Source organism: Anabrus simplex, chromosome 8 (assembly GCF_040414725.1).
Source record: "Anabrus simplex isolate iqAnaSimp1 chromosome 8, ASM4041472v1, whole genome shotgun sequence".
In the NCBI taxonomy this organism is placed as follows: Eukaryota; Metazoa; Arthropoda; class Insecta; order Orthoptera; family Tettigoniidae; genus Anabrus; species Anabrus simplex.
Window position 1 is genome coordinate 11872666 of NC_090272.1, and position 24540 is coordinate 11897205.

A 24540-nucleotide genomic window follows, 5' to 3' on the forward strand; every position below is an offset into this window, starting at 1 on the left:
TGGGTAGTGTTTATATTCATTAAGAAATTCATGTAAGAACATCAGTGCACGGTGAAGGGTTCAAGAAGTTGTTTCCTCACAAGTCTAGTCTCTTTTTCCTGGCATTTTGTCTCAGTTACAAGTAATATATGACATGTTATCTCAAACATTTTGGAACTTTGTGGTTATACTCGTGGTTCACCATTTGACCCTCGGGTAGGAATTAATGTTGCTCAACACCTTTGATATCAACAACGTGTAGGCTCTGCTATTTGAACTAGTAATAGAAGAGCGGCCGGCATATGTAGTGAATTGTTGAGGTGGTAAACAAGTGCGCAGAGAGAAGGTTATTATCTACAAGTCATGTGTATTGCAGAGATGAGATACATGTTTAATGAGTAACTGGCCTATTAATGACTTCTGATAGTGAATTATGCACACATTAAGAGATTTCACTACTCCAGGAAGGGGTGGGGAGTATTTCTTATTGAGTATTGAAGTATCACCCTGAATGTATTCCTGAACTATAGGTCATTTCATATGTTGTTTTTGTTCGACTTGTCTCACTTTCTTGTCATTCTGAAATCTTACTGCCTTCCACTCATCTTCTTTCCGATGAGGCCTGCTAAGGATCACGTGCCAATTTCAATTCAGTTCTTCATACTGTGTTGTTTTCTCTTCTGTTCCTTCCAATATTCTTTCATCCTTTCACTATGCTGTTTCCTTCTGTCCTCGGACCACTTCGCACCAGGCTTCTTGTTCAGGCTTTCTTGGAATCCTTCCATACTTATTTCCCTCTTTTTAAAAATTTCTCTGTCCATAGTTTCTTCTTCTCTTATATTATTTCTTTCTAAATCTTTCCTTACTTCTTGAATCCAGCTAGTTGTTACCTTTTTGTCCCAAAGGTACTGGAAAATCCTTTTTGTTAATCTGGAATCATCCATTCTGTAAATATGTCTGAAAAATTGCAATCTCCTTTTTCTTATGGTTTTTGTTATGTTTTCTATGTTTCTGTATATTTCATCATTAGATCTTAATTTCCATACTACTTTTGTTTTCACAGGGCCTAAGATTTTTCTCATGATTCTCCTTTCTAGTACCTCAAGTTTATCTAACCTATAGTTTAGTACCAGGCATTCACTTGCATATAAGCATTCTGGTTTCACCACTGTAGTGTAGTGCCTTATTTTAAGATTTCTTCTACTGCAGATTTGTCTAAACCATTTTCTTGAATTATTTCTCCAAGATATTTGAATTTCCTTACTTTTTCTGCTGGACCAATATCTGTTGCCAAATATTTTGGAGCATTCTTGATGTTTGTAATAAATTTTGTTTTTTCTATGGAGATTCTGAAACCTGTCTTGTTGGCTATTTCTTCCAAGTGATTGATTTGTGTTGTTTCACTTGTTAGGTTTTCTGACAATATAGCGAAATTGTCTGCAAATGCTAGGCAATTTATTTCAATGCCTTTGTTTTTTCTCCCCAAAGTTACCGGCAAAATATTATGCTCTTTAAGCTTTATGTTTCAAATTCTTACAATTTTTTCTAGAACACAGTTGAATAGAAGGGGTGACAAACAGTCACCTTGCCGTACCCCTGTATTTATCCTAATAGGTTTGGATATCTTACCCATAAATTTCACCTTTGAAATTGTGTCAGTAAGAGTGTCACGTATTAGGTTTGCCAACTTAGTTTTCACTCCAAATTCACAAATTGTTTTATTTACGGTTTCTCTATCAATCGAATCAAAGGCCTTTTTAAAATCTACAAAAGTCACAACAATGTCTTTTGAATTCAATATCCTATGGCGAATTATGGATTTTAAGTTAAATATTTGTTCTGAACAAGATATACATTTTTGAAAACCAGCTTGATACTCACCCTGTTGCTTGTCAAGTGATGTTTCTACTCTATTCAGCAATATTTTTGAGAAACCTTGTATGCAGTTTGCAGAAGAGAGATGCCTCTATAGTTTTCAACCTTTTGTTTGTCCCCTTTTTATGCATTGGGTGTATTAGAGTCACTTTCCATTCTTCTGGAATCCTCTCTGTTCTCCAAATATCTTCAAAGATTAACTGATGCTCTTCAATGACTTTTGACTAAGACCATTTCAAAAGTTCAGCTGTTATAGAGTCTTCTCCACTAGTTTTATTATTTTTCAGATTGTTAATTACTTCTTTAATTTCTTCAGCAGTGGGTGGTATATCTTCTTCCAGATTTTCAGTTGTTTGAGAGAATTCCAACTTATGGTCGGGTTCAGGGCAGTTTAAAAGTTTATCAAAGTGCTTCACAAGTATTTCACAATTCTCAGCATTGTTTAGGCCAAGTCTACCATTTTCATCTTTGAAGCATAAGCTAGGTGCTTGATACCCCTTTAACTGACTTAAAAGTCTGGTAGATGTTTCAAGAGTTATTTTTAACAAAACTGTCTTGCAGGTCAATAAGTTGTGATTTTTTGAAAGTTCTTTTAACTCCCCTTATTATTCTAGCAGTGTCTTTCCTTTGCTGTTTGAATTGGTCGTAGTGCTCAGTCTTTCCAGAGGATTTAAACTTTTTCCATTGTTTTATTCTCTCTTGTAATGCATTTTCACATATTTGATTCCACCAAGGTTTCTTTTTAGGTTTGACTAGCCCAAATGTTTTCTGGGCTGCATTAAATACTGTATAACACAAACAGACAAGAAACATTGGAACCATTTCAGGAAGAAATAAAAGTATCTCATCATGGGAAGTGGCACGATTTATCTAAAGAAATAACCAATGCAGCCTTCCACTCTTAGTGTAGAGTGCTTTTGACTTTTTGAAGATTTTTTTTTTTTTTCTTGTGTTCAGCTCATTAACCTAGCTCAAACAGGAGAACATTGTATTTGAGAAGCTGCAGCTCTGGAAGGATTAAGGGTACATGAAAGAGTTGGGAGGGTGAAAAATTTGATTTTTTTTTTTTTTACTATAAATTTGTTAGGTAAGGTGTTTAGGATGTACCAATTTAATTTCTTTTCTTCATACTATGGGCTTTTAAATGTCCAATATTTAAGACATTTAAAGATGACGCTCAACTGACGATACCTTCTAGCCAACAGGCTCATTGTGAACTGCGGACGATTTGAAAGTAGTGTTGTGTATTACATTGTATTTACCTGTTCACATGTCAAATTATGGACAGAATTGGGAAGTACCATCCTCATTCTGTTAACATTTTAAGTAGTGTTGTAGAAGTGAATCTGGGCATTTTTCCCCTCATGTGCAAGAAGACATAATGCATTGAAGAGAGAACTTGCATCTTTGGAGCCCAAGAATAATGTGTTTGATTGTGAATGGTATCCTTTTGAAATTAATAAACTCACTTGTTAATTGTGAATATTGTGATGGCACCGACTGTATAGTACTAAACAAGGAGCAGAACAGTAGGAGAGGATTAGTCACAAGAATATAGTAGGAATAAGAAGTTCACGTGTCTTCAAAAGTAGTACAGAAGAAATATGAAATAATTTTAAGATTTTTATGTGGCATTAGGCTTGTTTTAGGTTTGAAAGAAGCATATGATAGTGTTCCTCGAAACAAGATATGGGAATGTCTGGAAGACCTAAAGGTGCCAAAGTACTTAATTGACAAAGTCAAGATGCTATACCAGAAGTGCTACAGCTGTGTCCAGGTAGGCAACGGACGATCAGATAGGTTTGAAACAAAGAGAGGTGTCCAACAAAGAAGTGCTCTGTCACCACTCCTGTTTGTAATGGTAATGGACAAGGTCATCAAATCTATCAAGAAAATGGACAGTGAACCAAACACCCTGGTATTTGCTGATGTTGTGCTTTTATGGGGAGGGACAGAAACTGAAGTTCAGAAGAAACGTAATGAATGGTACAACACATTCAAAAATTTTGGACTGAAGATGAGCAAAATGAAGACAGTGGAAATGACCATCAACAGGGAAGGAACAAGCTCAAATATATTTCTGAAAGGAGCAAAAATAGAATCAGCTTCTCACTTCAAGTACCTCGGAAGCACAGTATCGAAAGACAACACTGTTAGGCAGGACATACTCAGCAGGACACAGAAAGCATCAAACTTCTACAGTCAAGTCAGGAATCTCCTCTGGGACTGCAAAATACCACAGAAAGCGAAAACAATCATGTACCACACTTACCTCGTACCAATCCTCATGTACGGTTTAGAGACATGTACCCTACTAAACAAAGACTTCAGTAGAATCCAAGCAACTGAAATGAGATTCATTAGAACCATGAACCAAACAACCAGAAAGGACAAGATCAGAAATGAAGTGAATAGGAAAGTAGCTGGTACTGAGGTTCCTATTATCAGTGTAATAAAGAAACGCAGACTTCAGTGGTATGGGCACATATTGAGAATGGACAGGGAAAGACCTGCCAGAAAATATTTTGACCTTAATCTCATAGGAAGAAGACCACAGGGAAAACCAAGAAAACATTGGATGGAGACTAAGATCAGATGTGGAGGAGAGAGGATACAAATGGATGTACTGGATCAGAAGATGTATGAAGACAGAAGGAGATGGCAAGCGCTTATACACCACATCTGGGAAATTGGAGTTGGGAAATGATGATGATGATGATATGTGGCATTAGATGCATCAATAAAGTTTACAGGGCTGCAGTGATGTGATGAGCTTGCCTCCACCACCATGCACTTCAGGAAGTGGCAGAAGAGAGCATGAAGCATGCTACTCAAGAAGCTATAGAAATTACTACTGCATTTAATGGATCTTGGCAGAAGCGGGGCCACATATCACAGAATGGTGGTGTGACAGCTACACATTAGAAAATGGCAACATTATTGATGTAGATGTTACAGCACAACTGTACAAAGAGTGTGTGATGGGGTACTCGCTATGTAAAAATGTGAAAGCAGCAAATGTGTATAGGAATGATGTTTTGGCCATTAAAAAAAAAAAATGGATCCCAGCCTCAGGAAGCTGTAAAAAAAGAATGATAAATACATACATTTAGGGATGGCAAACCACTGAGATAGTGTAATCAGTCAGCTTCAGTTGTACTATGGTGTGACAATAAGAAGACATGCTTGAGAAAAAGGAGGAAGGCAGCTTCACAAATGTTCAAGTGATGAAAGTCTTCAGCAGGGCGTAGGAACGAACAGCAGGTTGCCCATTTACACATGGCTGCTGTGGAAGGAATGAAGCCTATTTGCAGATAGTTATGCCATACCGATCTCCTCCTCCTCCTCCTCCTCCTCCTCCTCCTCCTCCTCCTCCTCCTCCTTGCCCCTTACCCAGCTCCTGCTGGTTCGGGGCATTTATGGCACTTCTCCACCTTCTTCTCTTCTTCCACCATTCGTCTTTCATCATTTTTTCCCAGTCCAGGTCTCTTCTTGCACTCCTCTTTATTGAATCAAACCACCACTCTCGCTCTCTTTCCCTCGAACTTCACCTCCATCATCTATTTTGATCTTCTTTCTTCCTCCATCCTCTTTACATGTCCAAACCATTTAGTTTACTCCTATCAATACTCTCATTTAGATTTTGCATTCTGACCTCCTTTCTCATATCTTTGTTTCTCAATGTCTTTCCTTCTCTTTCCCATAATACTTCTTCGGTGTTTCATTTCACTGACTTGAATTCTATTCTCCTCCCTACTTGTCGTTGTCCTGGTCTCAGCCGCATAATACATTTTGTACATTATCTGTTTACATTTCCTTATTCCAGAGAAGGTTTCTGACACACTGGTAGAATGCGTTACCCTATTGCATCCTCTTGCTAATGTAACCAGCCTTGTGTTCTGCATTAAGTCACCGGGTGAAACTCTGCAAATGAACACTGCCTAACCACCCAAAAGCTGGTTCTGTTCCCGAGATTTTAAGATCTGCGGCCGTGAAAGCCATTTTTGAAACTTTTTTTTCAGTTTGCTGCTTCTTGCATAATTCATCGCACAGTTGCATGTCCACAGTTTCATAGCAAGTGATGGCTTTTACCAGGCGAGTTGGCGGTGCAGTTAGGGGCGTGCGGCTGTGAGCTTGCATCCGGGAGATAGTAGGTTCCATGTAATTAATCTCATAATAGAACCGTATTGAGGATAATATATTAAAATTATATTGTATTGAGTAGGTGGTTGTTATTAAAAGAATTTTAAGATAGTAGGTTCGTTGTAGTCTTTGTTGATAATTTCATCTATAGTCTTATCTTGTTGCTGCTGACAACATTTCTTATATTAATGATTATATTGTGATAAGATGGTTGTGTATTGTCTAAGAACTTTCACGACCTAGTAACTTACAAGTTACTTTGTTTAAAATAATGTTTGATAACACCATCATTTTGCAAAGATCCTGAGAAGACTGAGATACATTTTCCGATGGAGATGAGCTGCTTTGTGGTTTCTGTGGCTAATTTTCTGTTTACACACTTTTTTATGTGTAGCCGTGCACTAGCCATGCAACTGTGTTGTTGCATTATGAAACATTTCTCAGTCATTATTTTGATTTCACACATTTTAAAATCTAAAACATCTCCGTGTGTACTAAAAGACGTCTCAACAAACTCTTTAATAAGACCATACAGAACACTTCATTTATCTACTCAATGGAAGAGACAAGAGGATACTGGATTATGTGTGATTAAAATTGTAGGAATAGGGAAAAAGAGAGAAGTAGTTGTTTATTTGTTCTCCTCATGTAATGCATCTTACTTTTGGCATCTCAAGCAGGCTCATGTTGTTCCAAGCAGAACATACGTTTGGACAGCACGTTACTTCCAAGTGAAGTTCCTCACCATTGGCTCTTAAGCATTCTGGAGAATTTTAACCCTAGACCGGGCGCGCCAATTTCTGTCACACTACCGGGCGTGCGGTTGACTTTGTCAACCAATTACGTTCTCATTAGTTTACAGGCTTTCAATCGCATAAACATTTCATTTAATGGCGTTTTATCTTTTGTTTCAATGTTATTCTTCAAATAAAATTAATAACTTGTATTAGTGATTAATATGAATGTACTTAAAATGGATAATCATGAACACATGAACTAATTCTGATATGGACATGAATACTGCGCCTGTTTAAAATGAGTTAAGCAGTAGATACATAATTAAATTAAAATAATGGTCATATTTCAATATTTGCACAATTATGTAATGAAATGATCAGATATAATAGCCAAAAATGACTGGATGAAAAATAAACTTCGTTACCATGTCCAAGAAATCTTTTCACTCCTTATCCCCCGAGTAAGGCCATAATTTCACTGTGGTTCGCAAATTTAGCATCGCCCTCATGGCTGTAATTCACCTCCTCCCGCTTCCTATAAATGTACAAATTAATCTAGTATAATAGTTCATCAACCATCTCAGTGTATATCAACTGAATGAAACAGTCAATTTCTATTGATATCTTCCTTGCCTCCCCTTCTGGTCCTGGCAGTATTTTTACAATATTCCTTGCTTTTATCCTCGAGTTCCTCCATCTCTCACGAAGATAAATTCCCTTTCGTTATCGTCTTCATAGATCTCACTGACCTAATCGGCCTCCTGCTCCGTATCACTGTTATGATCCTGATCTGATACTACCAATGTAATGGTCCGTTATTGGACATTATAAATTTTCCAGCTAACTCATTCTTGGCTGCCTGCGTTTCGCCCTCGTGTGCTAAGTTAGGCTCATCAGTTGGGACTTAGCACACCACCCAAGATGCAAGGCTAGTGCATACCGTGGAGGCCACTGCATAGGCTACTTGAAGCCACCAGCAGTGCCAATGCACTAAGTCCCAACTGATGAGCCTAACTTAGCACACGAGGGCGAAACGCAGGCAGCCAAGAATGAGTTAGCTGGAAAATTTATAATGTCCAATAACGGACCATTACATTGGTATTATAAATTTACTCATTCAGGACAAATATTTTAAATTCGCTATGGGAATCAATATCTGTATTATCTGATGGCCAGGCAGGCATCAATTTTTTAAAATGAGACATAGCTCTCATAGTGCATTGGCACTGCTGGTGGCTTCAAGTAGCCTATGCAGTGGCCTCCACGGTATGCACTAGCCTTGCGTCTTGGGTGGTGTGCTAAGTCCCAACTGATAAGCCTAACTTAGCACACCAGGGCGAAACGCAGGCAGCCAAGAATGAGTTAGCTGGAAAATTTATAATGTCCAATAATGGACCATTACATTGGTATTATAAATTTACTCATTCAGGAAAAATATTTTAAATTCGCTATGGGAATCAATATCTGTATTATCTGATCTGATACGTTTATAATTTCCTCCTCCCCATTCGAAAAATCCGAAGCAGAGTCCTCTATTTCATCAGACAACTGGCTCAAAATGTCACATATGTCTTCATCATTGACAAAACAATACCTAAAATAGAAATATACCACTTGTAATTACGCCTGACCTCCCCTAATTACCCGAAAAGTACAGAGGAAAGGAAATTTTAAAGAAATAATTTTACTTACATGACCAGGCGCGCGGTTGACTTTGTCAACCAGTTTCGGGTTCCAAGATTTCGCTTGAAATAATTACTCACGTATCTCTTCCACTGTTGTCGAAATTCGACTGAAATGAAGGTCAAGAGTGAGAGCAAAGGTATTAGTTGCGAGGTGGTGAAAGACTGACAGTTCTAGGAATTATGGCGTAAAATAGAGAACTGGTTGACAAAAACAACCAGTGCGCCTGGTGTAGGGTTAAAAACAACCAAAAATTCCTTAAGTAATCTGTTATTTAATGATGTGGCCAAAGTTTAACCTAACACTAAACTGTAGTCAAATATGCATTTACATAACCAGTGAAAACTGTGTCATCACATTTGCAAGCCTCGAAATGTGCTTAAGTTAACTTAGTCATAGAAAACCAGAGTAGGATAAAAATGACTTGTCATGAAACATTTGAGCTCTAGTTATACCTAATGATCTGCAATTTTGCTTTATTCTTTAATGGAAATCTGTGTTATCTTTAAAGCACTTCACATTGTGTTTAGAACTTTGATTTAAAACATTAATACAACTGTATTTTGAAGGTAGTCTATATATAATTTTTATAAGATTTTGGTGATACGACAAATTTAAAAGAATGTGATTTTTAGTGATTATTTTCCATTAAATCGTTAGCCTGTAGGTAGCACCACTTCCCTTTGGTGTGATGCGCTTCTCTCTGGCGCTACCAGATGGCCTCCGGATGTTCCCTGGCAGCTACGGTGTGTGTGGGGGTGTGAGGGAGGGGGGTGAGTGAGTGGGGGTAGCTCTGGACATGAGAGACGGAGATGTTATGTTTGCTTGAGAGTTAGTGGCAGCGGAGCCCTACACGTTGCAGCTTAGTCCTGCACCAGTGTACAAAGTATTAGCTACCTATACAGCATGTATTGATTGTTCACATGACAATGGTTAATATAGTTACTCAAGTTTACCGTACCTTTGCTGGTGGGACCTAGTGTTTACAGTGTCTTCTGGTATGGGCTAGAGCAGTTTTGTTACTTTCATTGATCTGGCTTTATCCGTGGCTTTGACAAAATGAAAGTGACTGAGGTATGAGTGATGCTAGTAATGCTATTCCTTCTGCAGCCAGTCCCTGCTATGAATAGTGTGAAAATTTTGCTCATAGGGTCAGTTGGTGCATGCATTTCAGTGGGCTTGGCAGACTGATATGTAATAGCAACTTCTGACTCGGTGAGGAAAGCAACGGGAAACTACCTCACTCCTCATTTCCCTAGTACGCCTCTTCAGTGATGCCTAGGCCATCTATGACAGCTGATGGCGGAGCTGCTGAGGATCCAACCAGCCTTCGGGCTGAGGACTAAACATACATACATACATACATACATACATACATACATACATACATATGAGTTTACCGTTATTTATCATTATCCTTCTTGCATCCTGTGAGGGAACCAGCCTCCTGGCAATACAGTCCACTTCACAATCCTTAAATATTTTCAGGTTTAATCATGGCCATCATGGGCCGGATGCATAGAAGGTGTACTTTAAAATTAATGGATTGTGCATACTGTGAACTAAATGTAGTCTCAAGAGTGTTGTGACTGTGATACAATATACGCTTGTGGCATATTGGCCAGTAGTTCGAACGTGTGTATGGAAGCAGCCATCTTGCGGCGTGACATCACATTCATTGCGCTGACACTGGATCCAGCACCATTGCGAATTCATCAGCAGAACCAACAACTGGTAAGCTCAGTTCATATACTTCCTTTCATTTGTCAAGTCCTTGCACACAATGGATCCCAATATTAGAGAGTCACTAATAAAGAAGTGTGGGATCGCGAAATCGAAGGTAACCAACATAAAGAAGTATACTGATTCTTTAACTGGTCATATTGACAAATTCAGTGTTAAGGTTAGACTTGATGCTTTACAACAAGCGTGGCAGGACTATACTGTCGTGCAAGATCAAGTAGAAATAGAAGATGATGACTCCCAACATCATGAAAGGGACAGGGAACAATTCTCAGAGTTGTACTATGATCTGCAGGCTCATATGACGAGATTAATCGAAGATCAAGAGGGCAGTAATTTTCCACCAAGTTTACATTCTGTGGTCTCAGGCAGGGCTAATGTAAAACTGCCGCCTATAAAAGTGCCTGTGTTTAATAACAATATTATTGACTTCAGACATTTTTATGACACATTCAGTTCTTTGGTGATCAATAATGACACTATAGATAAGATTTTTGCCGGGCTGAGTGGCTCAGACGGTTAAGGCGCTGGCCTTCTAACTCCAACTTGGCAGGTTCGATCCTGGCTCAGTCCGGTGGTATTTGAAGGTGCTCAAATACGACAGCCCCGTGTCGGTAGATTTACTGGCACGTAAAAGAACTCCTGCGGGACTAAATTCCGGCACCTCGGCGTCTCCGAAGACCTTAAAAAGTAGTTAGTGGGACGTAAAACAAATAACATTATTATTATTATTATAGATAAGATTCAGAAATATTATTATTTATTGTCAGCAGTATCAGGTGAAGCACATAAGTTAATTGAGAACTTGCCGGTCACTGCTGACAATTTTGATATTGCCTGGAATCTAATCTGTGAGAGATATGACAATCCACGCTTAGTAGCCAATACACATATAAAGGCATTGTTTTCTCCACCAGCAACAAATAAGGATTGCGCTCATTCCCTATGCATTTTATTAAGTCATTGTAAGGGTCACTTAAATGCTATTGAAGAACTAAAATTGTCAACTCCACTACATGAACTAATCATTTCTCAGTTGTATTTGGATAAAGTTGATGTCAATACAAGGAAGGACTGGGGACTCATGTTTTCAGGAAAACAATCTCCATCACTCGACGAATTTCTACAATTCTTAGAGAAAAGGTGCCATGTCTTAGAATTTATTAAATCTGACATGCCTATCATTATGAAATGAAATGAAATTCATAACTATCATTATCCAACGAGAGAAGACAAAACCTAAATTAAACAGAGATACTAAATACAGCTACGTTTCAACTAACAATGCATGTGTAGTCTGTAAGCTCTCTCATCCTATCAATAAATGTGGAAGATTTAAGGACATTAGTGTTCGAGAAAGGTTAGACATTGTTAAGGAACATCAATGGTGTTTCAATTGCTTGGCTAGTGGGCACAATGCTAATAATTGTTCGTCAGGTAATGTGTGCCGTCAGTGTGGCAAGGCACATCATACCCTTGTCCATCAGCACCATACACAGTCTGCCACGCCAGTAAGTGCCAAGAATAGTACGGAGTCGGATTCGTCACAAGACTCACACAAAGGATTCGGTTCTTATTGTTCCTTTAAACCTAAGCCTTCTGCTCATGTATTGCTTGCTACAGCCATTGTCATGGTTCGTAATCGCTTGGGACAACTTCAAAAATGCAGAGTTCTTTTATACTCTGCATCACAAACTAACTTCATTACAGAATCCTTGGTTCAGAAGCTCCAGTTGAAGAAGTCTCACATATCTTTTCCAATCCAAGGGATTAATGAGGTAATGTCCGAGTTGAAACACTCAGTATCTCGGCACTTACAGTCTACTGCAAGCAATTACAAGGCAACAGTCACTTGTGCTGTACTACACGTGTTACGGGAGATATGCCATCTGTGAAGCTTTGCTATGATGAGTGAAATCTTCCAGATGACATCCAACTCGCGGATCCTAACTTCCATCAGCCAGGAGGAATAGATTTACTTCTAGGTGCTGAAATATTTTTCAAAATTTTGCGTCGTGGGAAGATGACCAAACCAGGGAACTACCCAGTGTTGCGAGAAACAGAGCTTGGATGGATTCTGTCTGGAACAATAAATGCATCGAGCACACCGTCCTCAACTGTACAGCCACAATGCTCATTCTTTATCCATGAAGAAACCTCATTGGACGATCAGCTTCAACGATTCTGGGAACTAGAAGACCTCCCAAACAAACTTCGAACTCTTGAAGAGATGAGATGTGAAGAACACCTCACTCACAACACGAGAGATTCTACAGGTCGCTACTTTGTCCGCCTTCCTCGTTGCTCAGAAGTGGGTCCGGTGGGAGACTCGTACTTACTCGCAAAACAGAGGTCGCAACAGTTGGAACGTCGTCTGCATAGACAACCAGATGTTCGGCGTGCCTACAATGAATTCATGTCAGAATATGAGCAACTAGGTCACATGACGGAAGTTTCAGACAATGACAGTTCCGAAAGGGAAGTGTTCTACTTGCCACACCACCCCGTCTTCAAGGATGCAAGTAGCACCACGAAAACCCGAGTAGTTTTCGATGGTTCTGCACGATCTAGCAACGGACTGTCACTGAATGAAACATTAATGCTGGGCCCCAACATACAATTGGATATTTATACTATTTATTATTTTGCATTTACGGATGCAGCCTGTAGCATTTTTTGCAAAATGTACAGACAGGTTTACGTTCACCAGCTAGACTCTCCACTCCAGCGTTTCCTCTGGAGACCACTCCCAGATCAGAAGATTAAGATCTGTGAATTGATAATGGTAACATACGGTACAAGTTGTGCACCATCTCTTGCAACATGTGTTCTACAACAACTAGCCGATGATGAAATGAAACAATTTCCATTAGTATCTCAAATCCTGAAGAGGGACTTCGATGTCGATGACTTAATCACTGCAACTGGAACTGTTGAAGAAGCTGTACAACTACAAGAAGATTTAATTGCCTTGCTCGAGAAGGGCGGGTTTGAGCTTCGAAAGTTTTCAGCCAACCGTAGCGAGCTTCTGGAAAGAATTCCACCCACCTGTAAAGAGACTCAAGATTTGATTTCACTCTATACACATGATAGTGTCAACACCCTCGGCCTACTTTGGAACCCATCAGCAGACCATTTCCTGATAAGAAGCATTTCAAGAACAGTGGATAATAAAATCCCTTCAAGGCACCTTATTACTAAGCGTGAGGTCGTATCCATAGTTGCTTCTACATTTGATCTGTTGGGACTTATAAGTCCAGTTGTTATTACATATAAGGTGTTCTTGCAAGACCTATGGAGCTGTGGTTTGGGCTGGGAAGATCCTTTCTCAGATGAATTGCAGGATAAATGGCTCAGCCTAGTCAACCTTCTACAACATTTAAACTACATTAGAATTGAGCGTCTTGTGGTTCCACACCTCACTTCCAACATACAACTTCATGGATTTTGTGACGCTAGTGAAAGAGCATATGGAGCTTGCCTCTACCTTCGTGCCATGGATGTTCACGGCACAATCACTAGCAAACTATTATGCGCCAAATCAAGAGTGGCTTCAGTGAAACGGATCACTCTGCCCAGACTGGAACTCTGTGGAGCAGCATTACTCGCAAGATTAATTGACAGGGTAGTTCCTCGACATTCATAGCATTCATTTATACACTGATTCTATGATTGTGCTCGCCTGGATAATGGGCACACTCACCTGCTGGAAGACCTTTATAGCTAACAGTGTGTCTCAGATTCAGCAGCAGACCAACATGCAATGCTGGAGATGTGTATCGACGCACAATAATCGAGCAGATCTAATCTCTAGGGGCGCCGATCCTGCAGCACTAAAGTCAACGCCATTGTGGTTGAAAGGCCCGAAGTGGCTCGAAGAACAGAATGAATTCTGGTTAAATTCAACTCCCAGAGACTTTCCTCAAGACTTGCCTGAAGTACGACCACTCACCTCACTGCTAACTACTACAGGAGCCTCCGAGGATGTAACCGAAAGATATTCCTCTTACAGTAAACTAGTCCGAATAGTTGCTTATTGCAAACGCTTCATCCTAAACTGCCGCAGCCCTATCACAAGATCTATGAATTGATAACACAACACAAACACATCGCACCACTCTCTTCAACGGAGCTTGAAGAGGCAAGCCTGACCTGTATTAGACTGATTCAGCAGGTCAGCTACCCACATGAGATCGCAGCCTTAAGCAAGGGGCAGCCTATTTCCCATAAGAGCAAGATTTTATGTCTAAGCCTTTTTCTGGGATGAAATGCAAATTCTGCGAGTTGGAGGAAGACTTGTCAACTCAGACCTAGCCTACGATAGAAAGTATCAAATAATCCTCCCTCCTTATCACCATTTCACTTGTCTAATCATTCAACATGAGCAGCACAGACTTTTCCACACTGAGATTCAGCTGCTCCTCACATCCTTACGATCTAGGTACTGGATAACCATTCGGTCAATCATCCACAAATGTATGCAGTACTTTAGGCTTAACCCCTTCAGTCCTGAATTTTTCTGTTTAGAAAGAAAAATCATTTCTGACTGGATTTTGATTTTAGGTCATACTGGGGATGTACTTACAAAATTTGGTTGATAAGAGACCTCCCGTTACAAAAATATATCATGTACAGTATACTGTACATTTGGTCTCAAGTGTTGCTGAATCCTAAACTCTTACCTTGGGATGGCAACCTTCTTAGGACAGGATTTGGAGGTATACAATGTTTCTACTGTACTAAATAGTAAACCATACATTCCTATAGAACTGAAATTATCTATTTTTGAGATATTTTCATTGTTTACAGATAATTACTTACAAATATTCATATTTTGTTCACATATTACCGACAAAGAAATGCTTCATAACAATTCACATTCATTTCATTGTTTATGAAATGCTGCAAAGCACTTCCTGTTCCTATTTATACAAAGATGTACTCCACATTTTCTGCAGATAATGTGTGATCGCTGGGTGCAATTAATTTTCTTGCATCGAGTAGGTTCTTTATTGCCATCATGCTCTGGTAAGTGATCAACACTATCCTGCACTTCCCTCTATGGTCTCCTCTCAGTTGTTTGTTTTTTACTAGTTGAAGGTGATATTACAGGGCTTGTAGATAGCCTTCCTCTTTTGATACACTTGAATTGGTTATCAACCTTCAGAAAAGCTTCAGCTACCCTAAGCCTGAAATCTAACAAATCCATTATCTCCTTCTGTGCCAACCCAGCATTTCTAGCATTTTGACTGTACTCCATTACTCAGAGAAAACAAATATGTATGCACTTCAGAAAAACGTGACATACAAGCCAATCAAACGTGAGGAAAGTAATTAAAGTGTTGTTTGGTTTGCGCATTGTCATGGGAGCAGAATATCAGGCCTCTGTGTCAGGAAAATATCTTCAACAGAAAGTTCAGCATCTCCAGAAGTACCAATAGTATATCCATTGCCACTTGCCTCGGTTGGGCTGCTTACAGATATCATCTCAACATCAGCTCCTGAAATATATCGCAGAATAAAGCTGTATTTTAATAATTATTAGCTAAAAATTTGGGCAACTCAGTTTGCCATAAGAGTACTGGAGTTTCATAATGTGTAATAATACTGAATGTGATAATGTACCAATGCGCTGTATTTGTGGCTGGTTTGTGGTTCATCCTCACCATCACTGGCTAGTTCCTCCACATCAGACACATCTCCATTCTCCAACAACTTCAATATCATATCAAAGTTGCTTGGGTTCATTTTCATTCTTGATGTGCCTGAATTTCAACAAAAATATATTTTTAGGGAACTCAGAGAACAAAAACAAAGTTTCTTTTTACATTTCTAAGAGACAATCTAGAGTATACAACACTTAATCTTCTTCTATATTACTAGAAACTACCAGGTATATAAATAAAACTTTGTGAAAGATAATGAACTCAGTCACACTATTTGCAACACTTGAGACCCCATGTACAGTATACTGTACATGCTAATATACATGGATGTTATGAGTCAAGGGATATGAAAGACCAACTATAATTAGTATGCATATTCTATTCAAACCTTTATCTTTAACCCCCAAACAGAACTTTACCCTAAACAGAATAAAATGTTAAAAATAAAGAACAAAATTTTCCCACTTACCTCCACTAACAGCATGCTTGTCTGCCATGTTTGTTGTTTATCTTCATAATTCACTAATGTGTTGGTAGATGTAACTTCAACCAATTGAGAAACAAAGACAAAGCATAGAAGTCTCTAGCAGCATAGAGAACTCCTCTATTCACTAATAATTCTTGGTGCTATAAGCTAATGAATTTGATGTACAGTATACTGTACACCTGGACTGAAAGGGTTAAGGCAAATAAGGCAAGTCAACTCGTGGGCCAACTGCCAAAGGCTCGCATCCGGATGTCTCGTCCATTCCTGTCCTCAGTTGTTGACTTTGCAGGGCCAGTTGATGTTAAAATAGGATCCAGGAAAGGTAAATCGATCTACAAATGTTGTGTTGTGATATTCGTTTGCTTCAGCACGAGAGCTGTACATATCGAACCTGTCACAGGTTTGATATCTCAGGCATTCATCGCAACCCTCGGAAGATTCGTTTCCCGTCATGGAGATATTCAAGATCTCTACAGTGATAGTGCTACTCGTACAACATTTGTTGAGGCTAACAAGGAACTGCAGCAAATGATGGACGAACAATTCAACAAGGAAATAAGCAATCATGCTGCAGCATCAAAATTCAAATGGTACTTCATTCTGGCACGTTCATCACACTTTGGCAGAATATGGGAGTCCGCAGTGAGGGCGATGAAGTTCCACTTCCATCGGGTAGTGGGTCAAACAGTTTTAACCTACGAAGAATTGTTTACCTTACTCACGCAAATTGAATTTAGATGACTATGTTTTGCTCTCTCTGATTAAGTTTCTCTTTCATATTTTTAAAAACAGAAGAGTTGCATTCTTTTTTTTTTTTCTGAAAGCCCACATTTTCCATTAAAACAGCCTGGCTTTTTTAGACTTCACCTTTAAATTTTCACCTGGCATTAAAAAGTTCAACAGGGCGGAGGATGTTTAATATTCTATTCTCACACCTGGTCACTTTCTCATTGGAGCTCCACTCATGTCCATCCCTGACCCTGATATGACTGAGTCTCATCCGAACAGACTGTCACGCTGGCAACACCTTCAGCAGATTCAGCAGCACTGGTGGCGTCGATGGTCCAAGGATTATCTTCAAACTGCAACAGAGGAAGAAATGGTCCACGTCGCATCCGAATCTTCAAGCAAGCACTCTTGTTTTGCTGAAGGAAGATCACCTGCCACCTTTGCAGTGGAAGATGGGCATTATTGAGCAGGTGTTTCTAGGAAGGGACAATTTAATAAGAGTTGCCGACGTCAGATGCAATTCCAATATCTTGAGGCGTGCTATCACAAAGCTGGTGCCTCTATCTCCTCTTTAACTCTATGTGCATATTGTCATAGTTATGTTTTGAACAAGTTCAACAGGGCGGAGGATGTTTAATATTACAGTAATGTATATCTGTCATTAGCCTGAAGGTAGCACCACTTCCCTTTGGTGTGATGCGCTTCTCTCTGGCGCTACCAAATGGCCTCCGGATGTCCCCTGGGAGCTGTGGTGTGTGTGGGGGTGTGAGGGAGGGGATGAGTGAGTAGAGGTAGCTCTGGACATGAGAGACGGAGATGTTATGTTTGCTTGAGAGTTAGTGGCAGCGGTCACCACTTGACTCGCCACCCATCAGCTGTACGGCTGTTTTTCATTGTTGTCATTTAATTGGATTTACTTGTGTACCATTGTTGGTGTATTTTTTAAATATGCTAGATTTTAGAATTTCACATTTTTGACACCCCTGCAGATGTCTATCGAAGAAACAAAATGTGGTTCCTGTATTATGTCTGTGTGCCCTTCAGTATTCGTTTTTACTCCATTTATAAGCGTATGGTAACAGGAATAATAACATTTTCCAACTTTTATTTTCCTGAATAAATTATTTTAATTCATTAATTGAAAATGAATAATTTTCACAATCTAAAAGTTATCCTGAATTTAGATGACTATGTTTTGCTCTCTCTGATTAAGTTTCTCTTTCATATTTTTAAAAACAGAAGAGTTGCATTTTTTTTTTTTTCTGAAAGCCTACATTTTCCATTAAAACAGGCTGGCTTTTTTAGACTTCACCTTTAAATTTTCACCTGGCATTAAAAAGGTTAAGCTTGGCTGAGAAAAGTGGACTGAGGGGAGATGCATGGTCTTCTTTCTAAGAGTGTTAGTCATTGAAATATGGAGACAGAAAATGTAAGAAAAAGAAAAGGAAGCCAAAGCACCCTGATTTCATGCTATTACTTGTGTAAAGTTGATAATTTAGGCTTAGTTGTGTTTACTATCTATTTTGTTTTATTTTGGGAGAAAACCTACTTAAGTTTTGAAATTAATAACATACGTAATATTTAGAAGCTGTTTCCTAAGCGTTTTGGGATTTTTTGAAAGGTCTGTTTTAATGCTAATGTGAAAAACGCCGGCCCCTAATTATGTTCCTCGTACACAAGCTGTGTTCATACTTACACAAGCTGTGTTCAACTAGTATGGTTCATAATAAAGCAGAGAATTACAGCTGTGGCAAGTTTTTTCAGATGTTAATCCAGAATAAAGAAAGCCCTAAATGTTTAGTTATGAATAAAATGCCAGTTGTAGTTTTACAAGACTGTGGAGATATTCTGAAAACTTTTCATTTACTTTAGTGCGGGAAAATATTCTTCTTCTAGGAGCTACTTACTAAAATATACACAGTATTTTATTTGCAATAATATTTTTATTCTTAACCCTTTTTAAAATGTATTTTTATTTGTACATTAATAGGGAGAATTTATTTTTCGTTCTAAAACTTTGCACGATATTGATATTTTAGATCTTCACTATGCAGAGTGTATGAAACCTCTGGCAAAACTTCAGGAATAGATTGCTCATATAGAGAGAAGATCAAAAGATTACAGCAACATGGATCTGAAAATGACTTGGTCCATAGTGTACTCCAACACATCTTACTGTTACAAAAACATTTAACATATATCATGAAAGATGTTGCAATGAATATGTCTTTCAACATCCACCTCCTGCCTGAATACAGGTTTCTGTTATTCTTCACATTACTGTATGTTTTGAAGAGGGTCAAAACATCCCTGAGTTGTAAGTACTCTTTGACTAGCGGCCACAGTTCACTCGCTGAGAGTTGCTGCATCATCCATAGCAGTCAAATGCAACAAAAACTTTAAGTACTTCTGCAGGAAAAATCCATTGGTTTTAAATCGGGCGATTATAGGGGCCAAGCAGTTGGTCCATCTCTATCTGATGATAATGTGGGCTCAAAGACTGAAATTTGCAGGAGCACGTTAATAAACCTATCACATACAGCCGAGTATGATTCAGATTATGGCAATCATTTGTGTTCTTGTGTGACATGGTTACTTTTTAACAAACGTAAGAAGCACTCCAGCAACGAAGACGTGTTTGAGTGTATAGATAACTCAGCAATTGCACATTTCCGGATGCATATTATTGCAACATTTTCTTCTTTCTGTATGAGGACTTCACAGTGGTTTTGTTACAACCTTTATTTTTACTGTTTTCCTTTCTCTTCATCCACCTCTCCATTTCGGTAAATGCATGCTCTCAGCATTCTCTTTCTATCCCGACAAAGTCAGCCGCATCCATACTTTGGATAGACAGGACCCAGTTGGGAAACTCTAATCTTTAGCATTTTCCATATGCTGTATGTAGTATTTGTAAGTCATCAGCCCATGGCCAGCATGCACTGTGTGCTTGTAGGGCTGCTGCACTACGTGGAGAGCCGTAAAGGGCGCCTACAGCTGGTGCATGATGGCTACCTTTATGGCTTGCTCGAGCAGAAGGGTATAAAGAGATACTGGCGTTGTCTGGAGTATCCACGGACTGGCTGTCGAGGCTTCTGCAAGACTATGGCCGAGACAGACATAGCAATGACTCGACCCCATAATCATGTCCGCCAGCACGACAAGATTCGTGAGAGGGCAGAGCAGGCTCAGCGCAGGAATCAGATGTCAACGTGAGTTAATGTTGGATTAAAGAAGAAAAACAGAACTCTTATTTTTAATGTGATTATTGTTAAGTTTTAAATATTTATTCTAAGAAGTAATTAAAAATGATATACACTATACTTGCACACACAGGCACAAAGAAATTACTAAAGCTCTGTGAAAGTGTTTCCCAAGGGTGTAAGTCTTGTAAACTACTTGAAGGGAGTTACTTAAGAAAATTATATATACACAAAGATAATCCCAAAAATAAGGTCTCCTATTCTTTTTTTATAAATACAGAATTCTGTTCATGTGGCTGTTGGTCACAATATTGTGAAATGTGTTTCCCGCGCTTGCATATAAACATGCGTATGTCATGCTGAGGCACTCAGTCTTGGGTTGACAACCATTGAGAATGGAGCTCTCGTTGGATGTTACCGCCAAGTGCACGGATGTCAAAAATGTTCGTAAGTGGTGTAGAGAGTTTGTAGCCGGTCGGACTGAAATTCACGACGAACAACGGAGCTGGAGACCGTCAATTTCCGTCGAGACAGTCGTGAAGGTGGAGCAAATCATACGTGAAGATTGGCAGATCACCCTGGATGATCTCTGCACTTTGGTTTCTGAGGTTTCCCGAAGCGCTGCTCTTAGAATTTTAACAGAAAAGTTGAAATACCGGAAGGTGTGCGCAAGATGGGTGCCAGCACCGATGACGAGGTGAAAGTTGAGGTTCACAACTTCCTGAACAGCATGGCGGCGAGCTGGTATGACATCGACATACAAAAACTGTCACAGCGTCTACAAAAATGCATTGACCGAAATGGTGATTATGTAGCAAAATAGCTAAATGTTCAAGCTGTAAAATGATGTAAACCATTCTAGAAATAAACAGGTCTGTGTATTTATTAAAAAATAGGAGACCTTATTTTTGGGAATACCTTCGTATATGATGATACACATTTCCAATACGAGTCCTTTTAATTCCCTACTGTTCAGTACATGTTGCAAATAGGGGAGGTTTAGTGCTCAATAAAGAACTGTGTACCGTATCTGATATCATCAATGACATTTTACAAATACTTAGGTACAGAATATGAATTTCCGTTTTCTTGTTCAAATTTGCCATTCACGAGACAGCTAATGGATTCTGGGGAAAGAAAATATCTCTCCATCACACACGCGCGCGCACACACACACACACACACACACAGGGTTATCAAGATAATGGAAAGGACTGTTTAAGCAGGATTAATACGGTGTACCCAGTGGCCTTTAGCCTGTCGTACAGCTGCAGTTCATGACAGAATAGATGCTTACAACTCGTGAATTATTTCCAGAGAAATTTTGTTTTATTCATGATGCAGTGCAGCACTCATTTCCATTAGTGGTAATGGTGGATGAAATCAACACTGGATTCACTTCTCTAAAGTAAACCACAGAGGTTAGGTGGTGTTGGAAGTTCATCTATATGTTTGTGAAACCATGCCTGAACAGAGCTAACACTGAGGCATTATCACCGTGGAAGACTGCATCTGTACCATAGGATGCACTTTGCCACCTAAAATGACTATATAATCCTTGGCCATTATTAGCCCTGAGAGAAATAATGGGACCAATGGAATACTGTGAAATTAGCGCCCACGCCATCACAGAGCCTACTTCATATTGGTAACAGTAAGAAGTGGGCAGTCCAAATTAAGTTTCTTTAGGTGTCCACCATGTATAAACTCGATTTAATGGGAACAAGGGAAAGGATGATTCATAGCATTATATTACTCTTTTCAGTCATTGTTGGTCCATGTTGTATGGTCTTGGCACCGTTTGCAGCATGCCAGCGTGTTTTTGTTTGTGATCAGAGGTTGAAGATTGCCACCTGGGAATATATGTTCAATTCGGGCAAGTTTTTTGAGATAACAGATTAATTTCTGACGTCACTTGTTGCATTAAGTCAGTGGTTCTTTGTGGTAATCCTCTTCAGTGATCTTGATCACCGAGGATTGGTTTTGATGTCTTGCCACAAGTTCTGTGTGCTGTGATCATCTTTGATGCTGTTGCTCTCGATTCACATAACACACTGGGGATCTTCGATACACTTGCTCTGACTAATTGCACTGCAATGATCTGTCCTCATTGAAAATCAGAAAGCCTCGCCTATGTCTAGCTGATTGCAGATGTGAATACATACTAGCATACTGTAGACCAGTGTGTCTCAAAAGCCGTGCCATGGTCTGCTACCGGAGAACTTCGCTCTGCGTCTTCAGAAAAAAATATAGACTGTTCACTAGAAAGGCTTCTCAAAGAATGAGGTTTGAATTTAGACGTTATAATAGAAGTGGAAGTGGTACGTTCATTTGTCACCAGATGCCTCACCGGATGCAGTACAGTGCTAGGTTCGAAGCGGAGGCTAAAATGGTGAGAACCTCGAGCTCGATTAGTAGGTGTTATATTTATTATTATTACTTCTCTAATACTTCTGTAGTACTTCTGTATGGTTCCGAGACATGGAGTATAACCGAGAAAGAGCAGCAGCAGTTACAAGTCTTTGAGAATAAAGTTTATAGACAAATATTTGGTCCATGGTTCGATCCTATCTCTCAAAGCTGACAGAAAAGATCTAATTACGAGATTTACACCCTCTCCCAACAACACACTATAATGGGTGTGACAGAATCCAATGGACTGTGCTGGACTGGACATGTACTGAGGATGCAGGGTAACAGAGCACCAGTAGATCTATACAAGCCATCTCTTAATGGGAAAAGACCTTCAAGAAGACCCCGAAGCACCTGGAAGAAGGAGATCAACAAGATATGCCGGACCCTTCAAATTGGTAACTGGGAAGAGCAGGCTCAAGATCGAAAAGGATGGAAGAGGATTGTGAGATTGGAACTTCACGTACCTCAGAAGCCTACAGAATGAGTGAGTGATTATTATTATTATTATTATTATTATTATTATTATTATTATTATTATTATCATCTACATATTTATATATAACAGGTTATCAGTACAGACTTTATTTGGTATAAATTGTAGTCGTATCATTTATTATTCGTGTGTTGTATAATCTGTCTTGCGTAACAAAACATGTGAGGTTATGTCACGATATGTCTGCTGTATGTATATTAATAATAGGATTACAAATATCGTTTGAGAAAACTGAGATCATGCCAATGAAACCCCTTGACATAAACAAAGTCATCATAAATGATAAAAAAATTAACATAGTCCTACAATTTAAATACCTTGGAGAAATCATGCACAACTTAAGTGAGAAAGCAACATGGATAAATAGAACCAACAAAATGAAAAATAGCACAATTTCTAACCTGGTCAACTTATAACAAAAAATGCTTGTCAATAAACACTAAGATCCAACACTACAAAACTGCAATTTGGCCTAAAGCCACTTACACTTGCGAAACCTTGTTCCAAATTAAAAATGAAAGAAGAACTGATCAGCTTCTCAAAAATGAAAGAAGAATTATTAGAACTTGCATAAATAAAAAAGTACCACGTTGAAGGAGTCTGGAGAATCCTCCCCAGTGAAACTGTCTATCGAAAGATTGACCCAGTTACCAGCACGATGGAGAAGAAAAGAATCTCTTATTTCTTTCACATCTTACGATTACCAGAAAACAGGATTTTACGACAACTAGTGATGAGAAATCTGGGAAAGAAGACAGGGCATTGATCAAAGAAATTCAAGAGGATCTCCAGACAGTTGGACTCGAAATTACAGATGCAGAGAACAAGGATAAAATTACCACTCTTCTTAAGGATCACAAATTTTCAACTGAAATGATGCACAGAAAGCCTGTAGAGATTTCAGACCAATTAAGAACACTGTGATCAGAACAAATGAAGAAGTACTGGGCAGATAAGAAGAATCAAACAGTACAACCTTCAAAGTCAAAGTGTACATGGAAGATTCAAGTGGTCCAATGTGGCCAATAAAGTTAATAATAATAATAATAATAATATGACTTTATTTAATGCAAGAACACATAATTAATAGTATATAATTTATTACCTGTAAATATGATGTATAAATTCAATGTAATGTTGTGCAGCACAGGTTAATAGTCCAGAAGAACATCACACCTTTGTCACCCGAGTTTTAGAGAATGTTCTATCCATTTGTACATAGGTTACTGGAGACTCGAGAAGATACGAGAAAGCATGTTGTGTCGTACTTTTCTAGAAGCCTGGCCAGGCAAGGTACATAAAGAGGCGATCTTTGGTTGTCGAGTTGAGTTGTTGCTAGTGAATGTTGTTAGTCAAGTGTGTGAACTCGTGATTTTGTTTTGTTGGT

The 24540-nt window shown here is 39.0% G+C and overlaps 1 protein-coding gene across 19 annotated transcripts in view; it reads left to right on the forward strand.

Moving 5' to 3' along the window:
* Positions 1-24540, forward strand: part of LOC136879195 (modifier of mdg4) — a 617535-nt gene that overhangs the window by 195501 nt on the left and 397494 nt on the right. Inside the window, exon 7 of one of the 19 annotated variants that reach the window (XM_067152968.2) lies at positions 19999-20254. The exons of the other annotated variants lie outside the window; for them this stretch is intronic. Within the exon in view, the coding sequence (XP_067009069.2) occupies positions 19999-20254 (256 nt within the window). The remainder of the gene's footprint in view (positions 1-19998; positions 20255-24540) is intronic. 19 annotated transcript variants of the gene reach the window in all.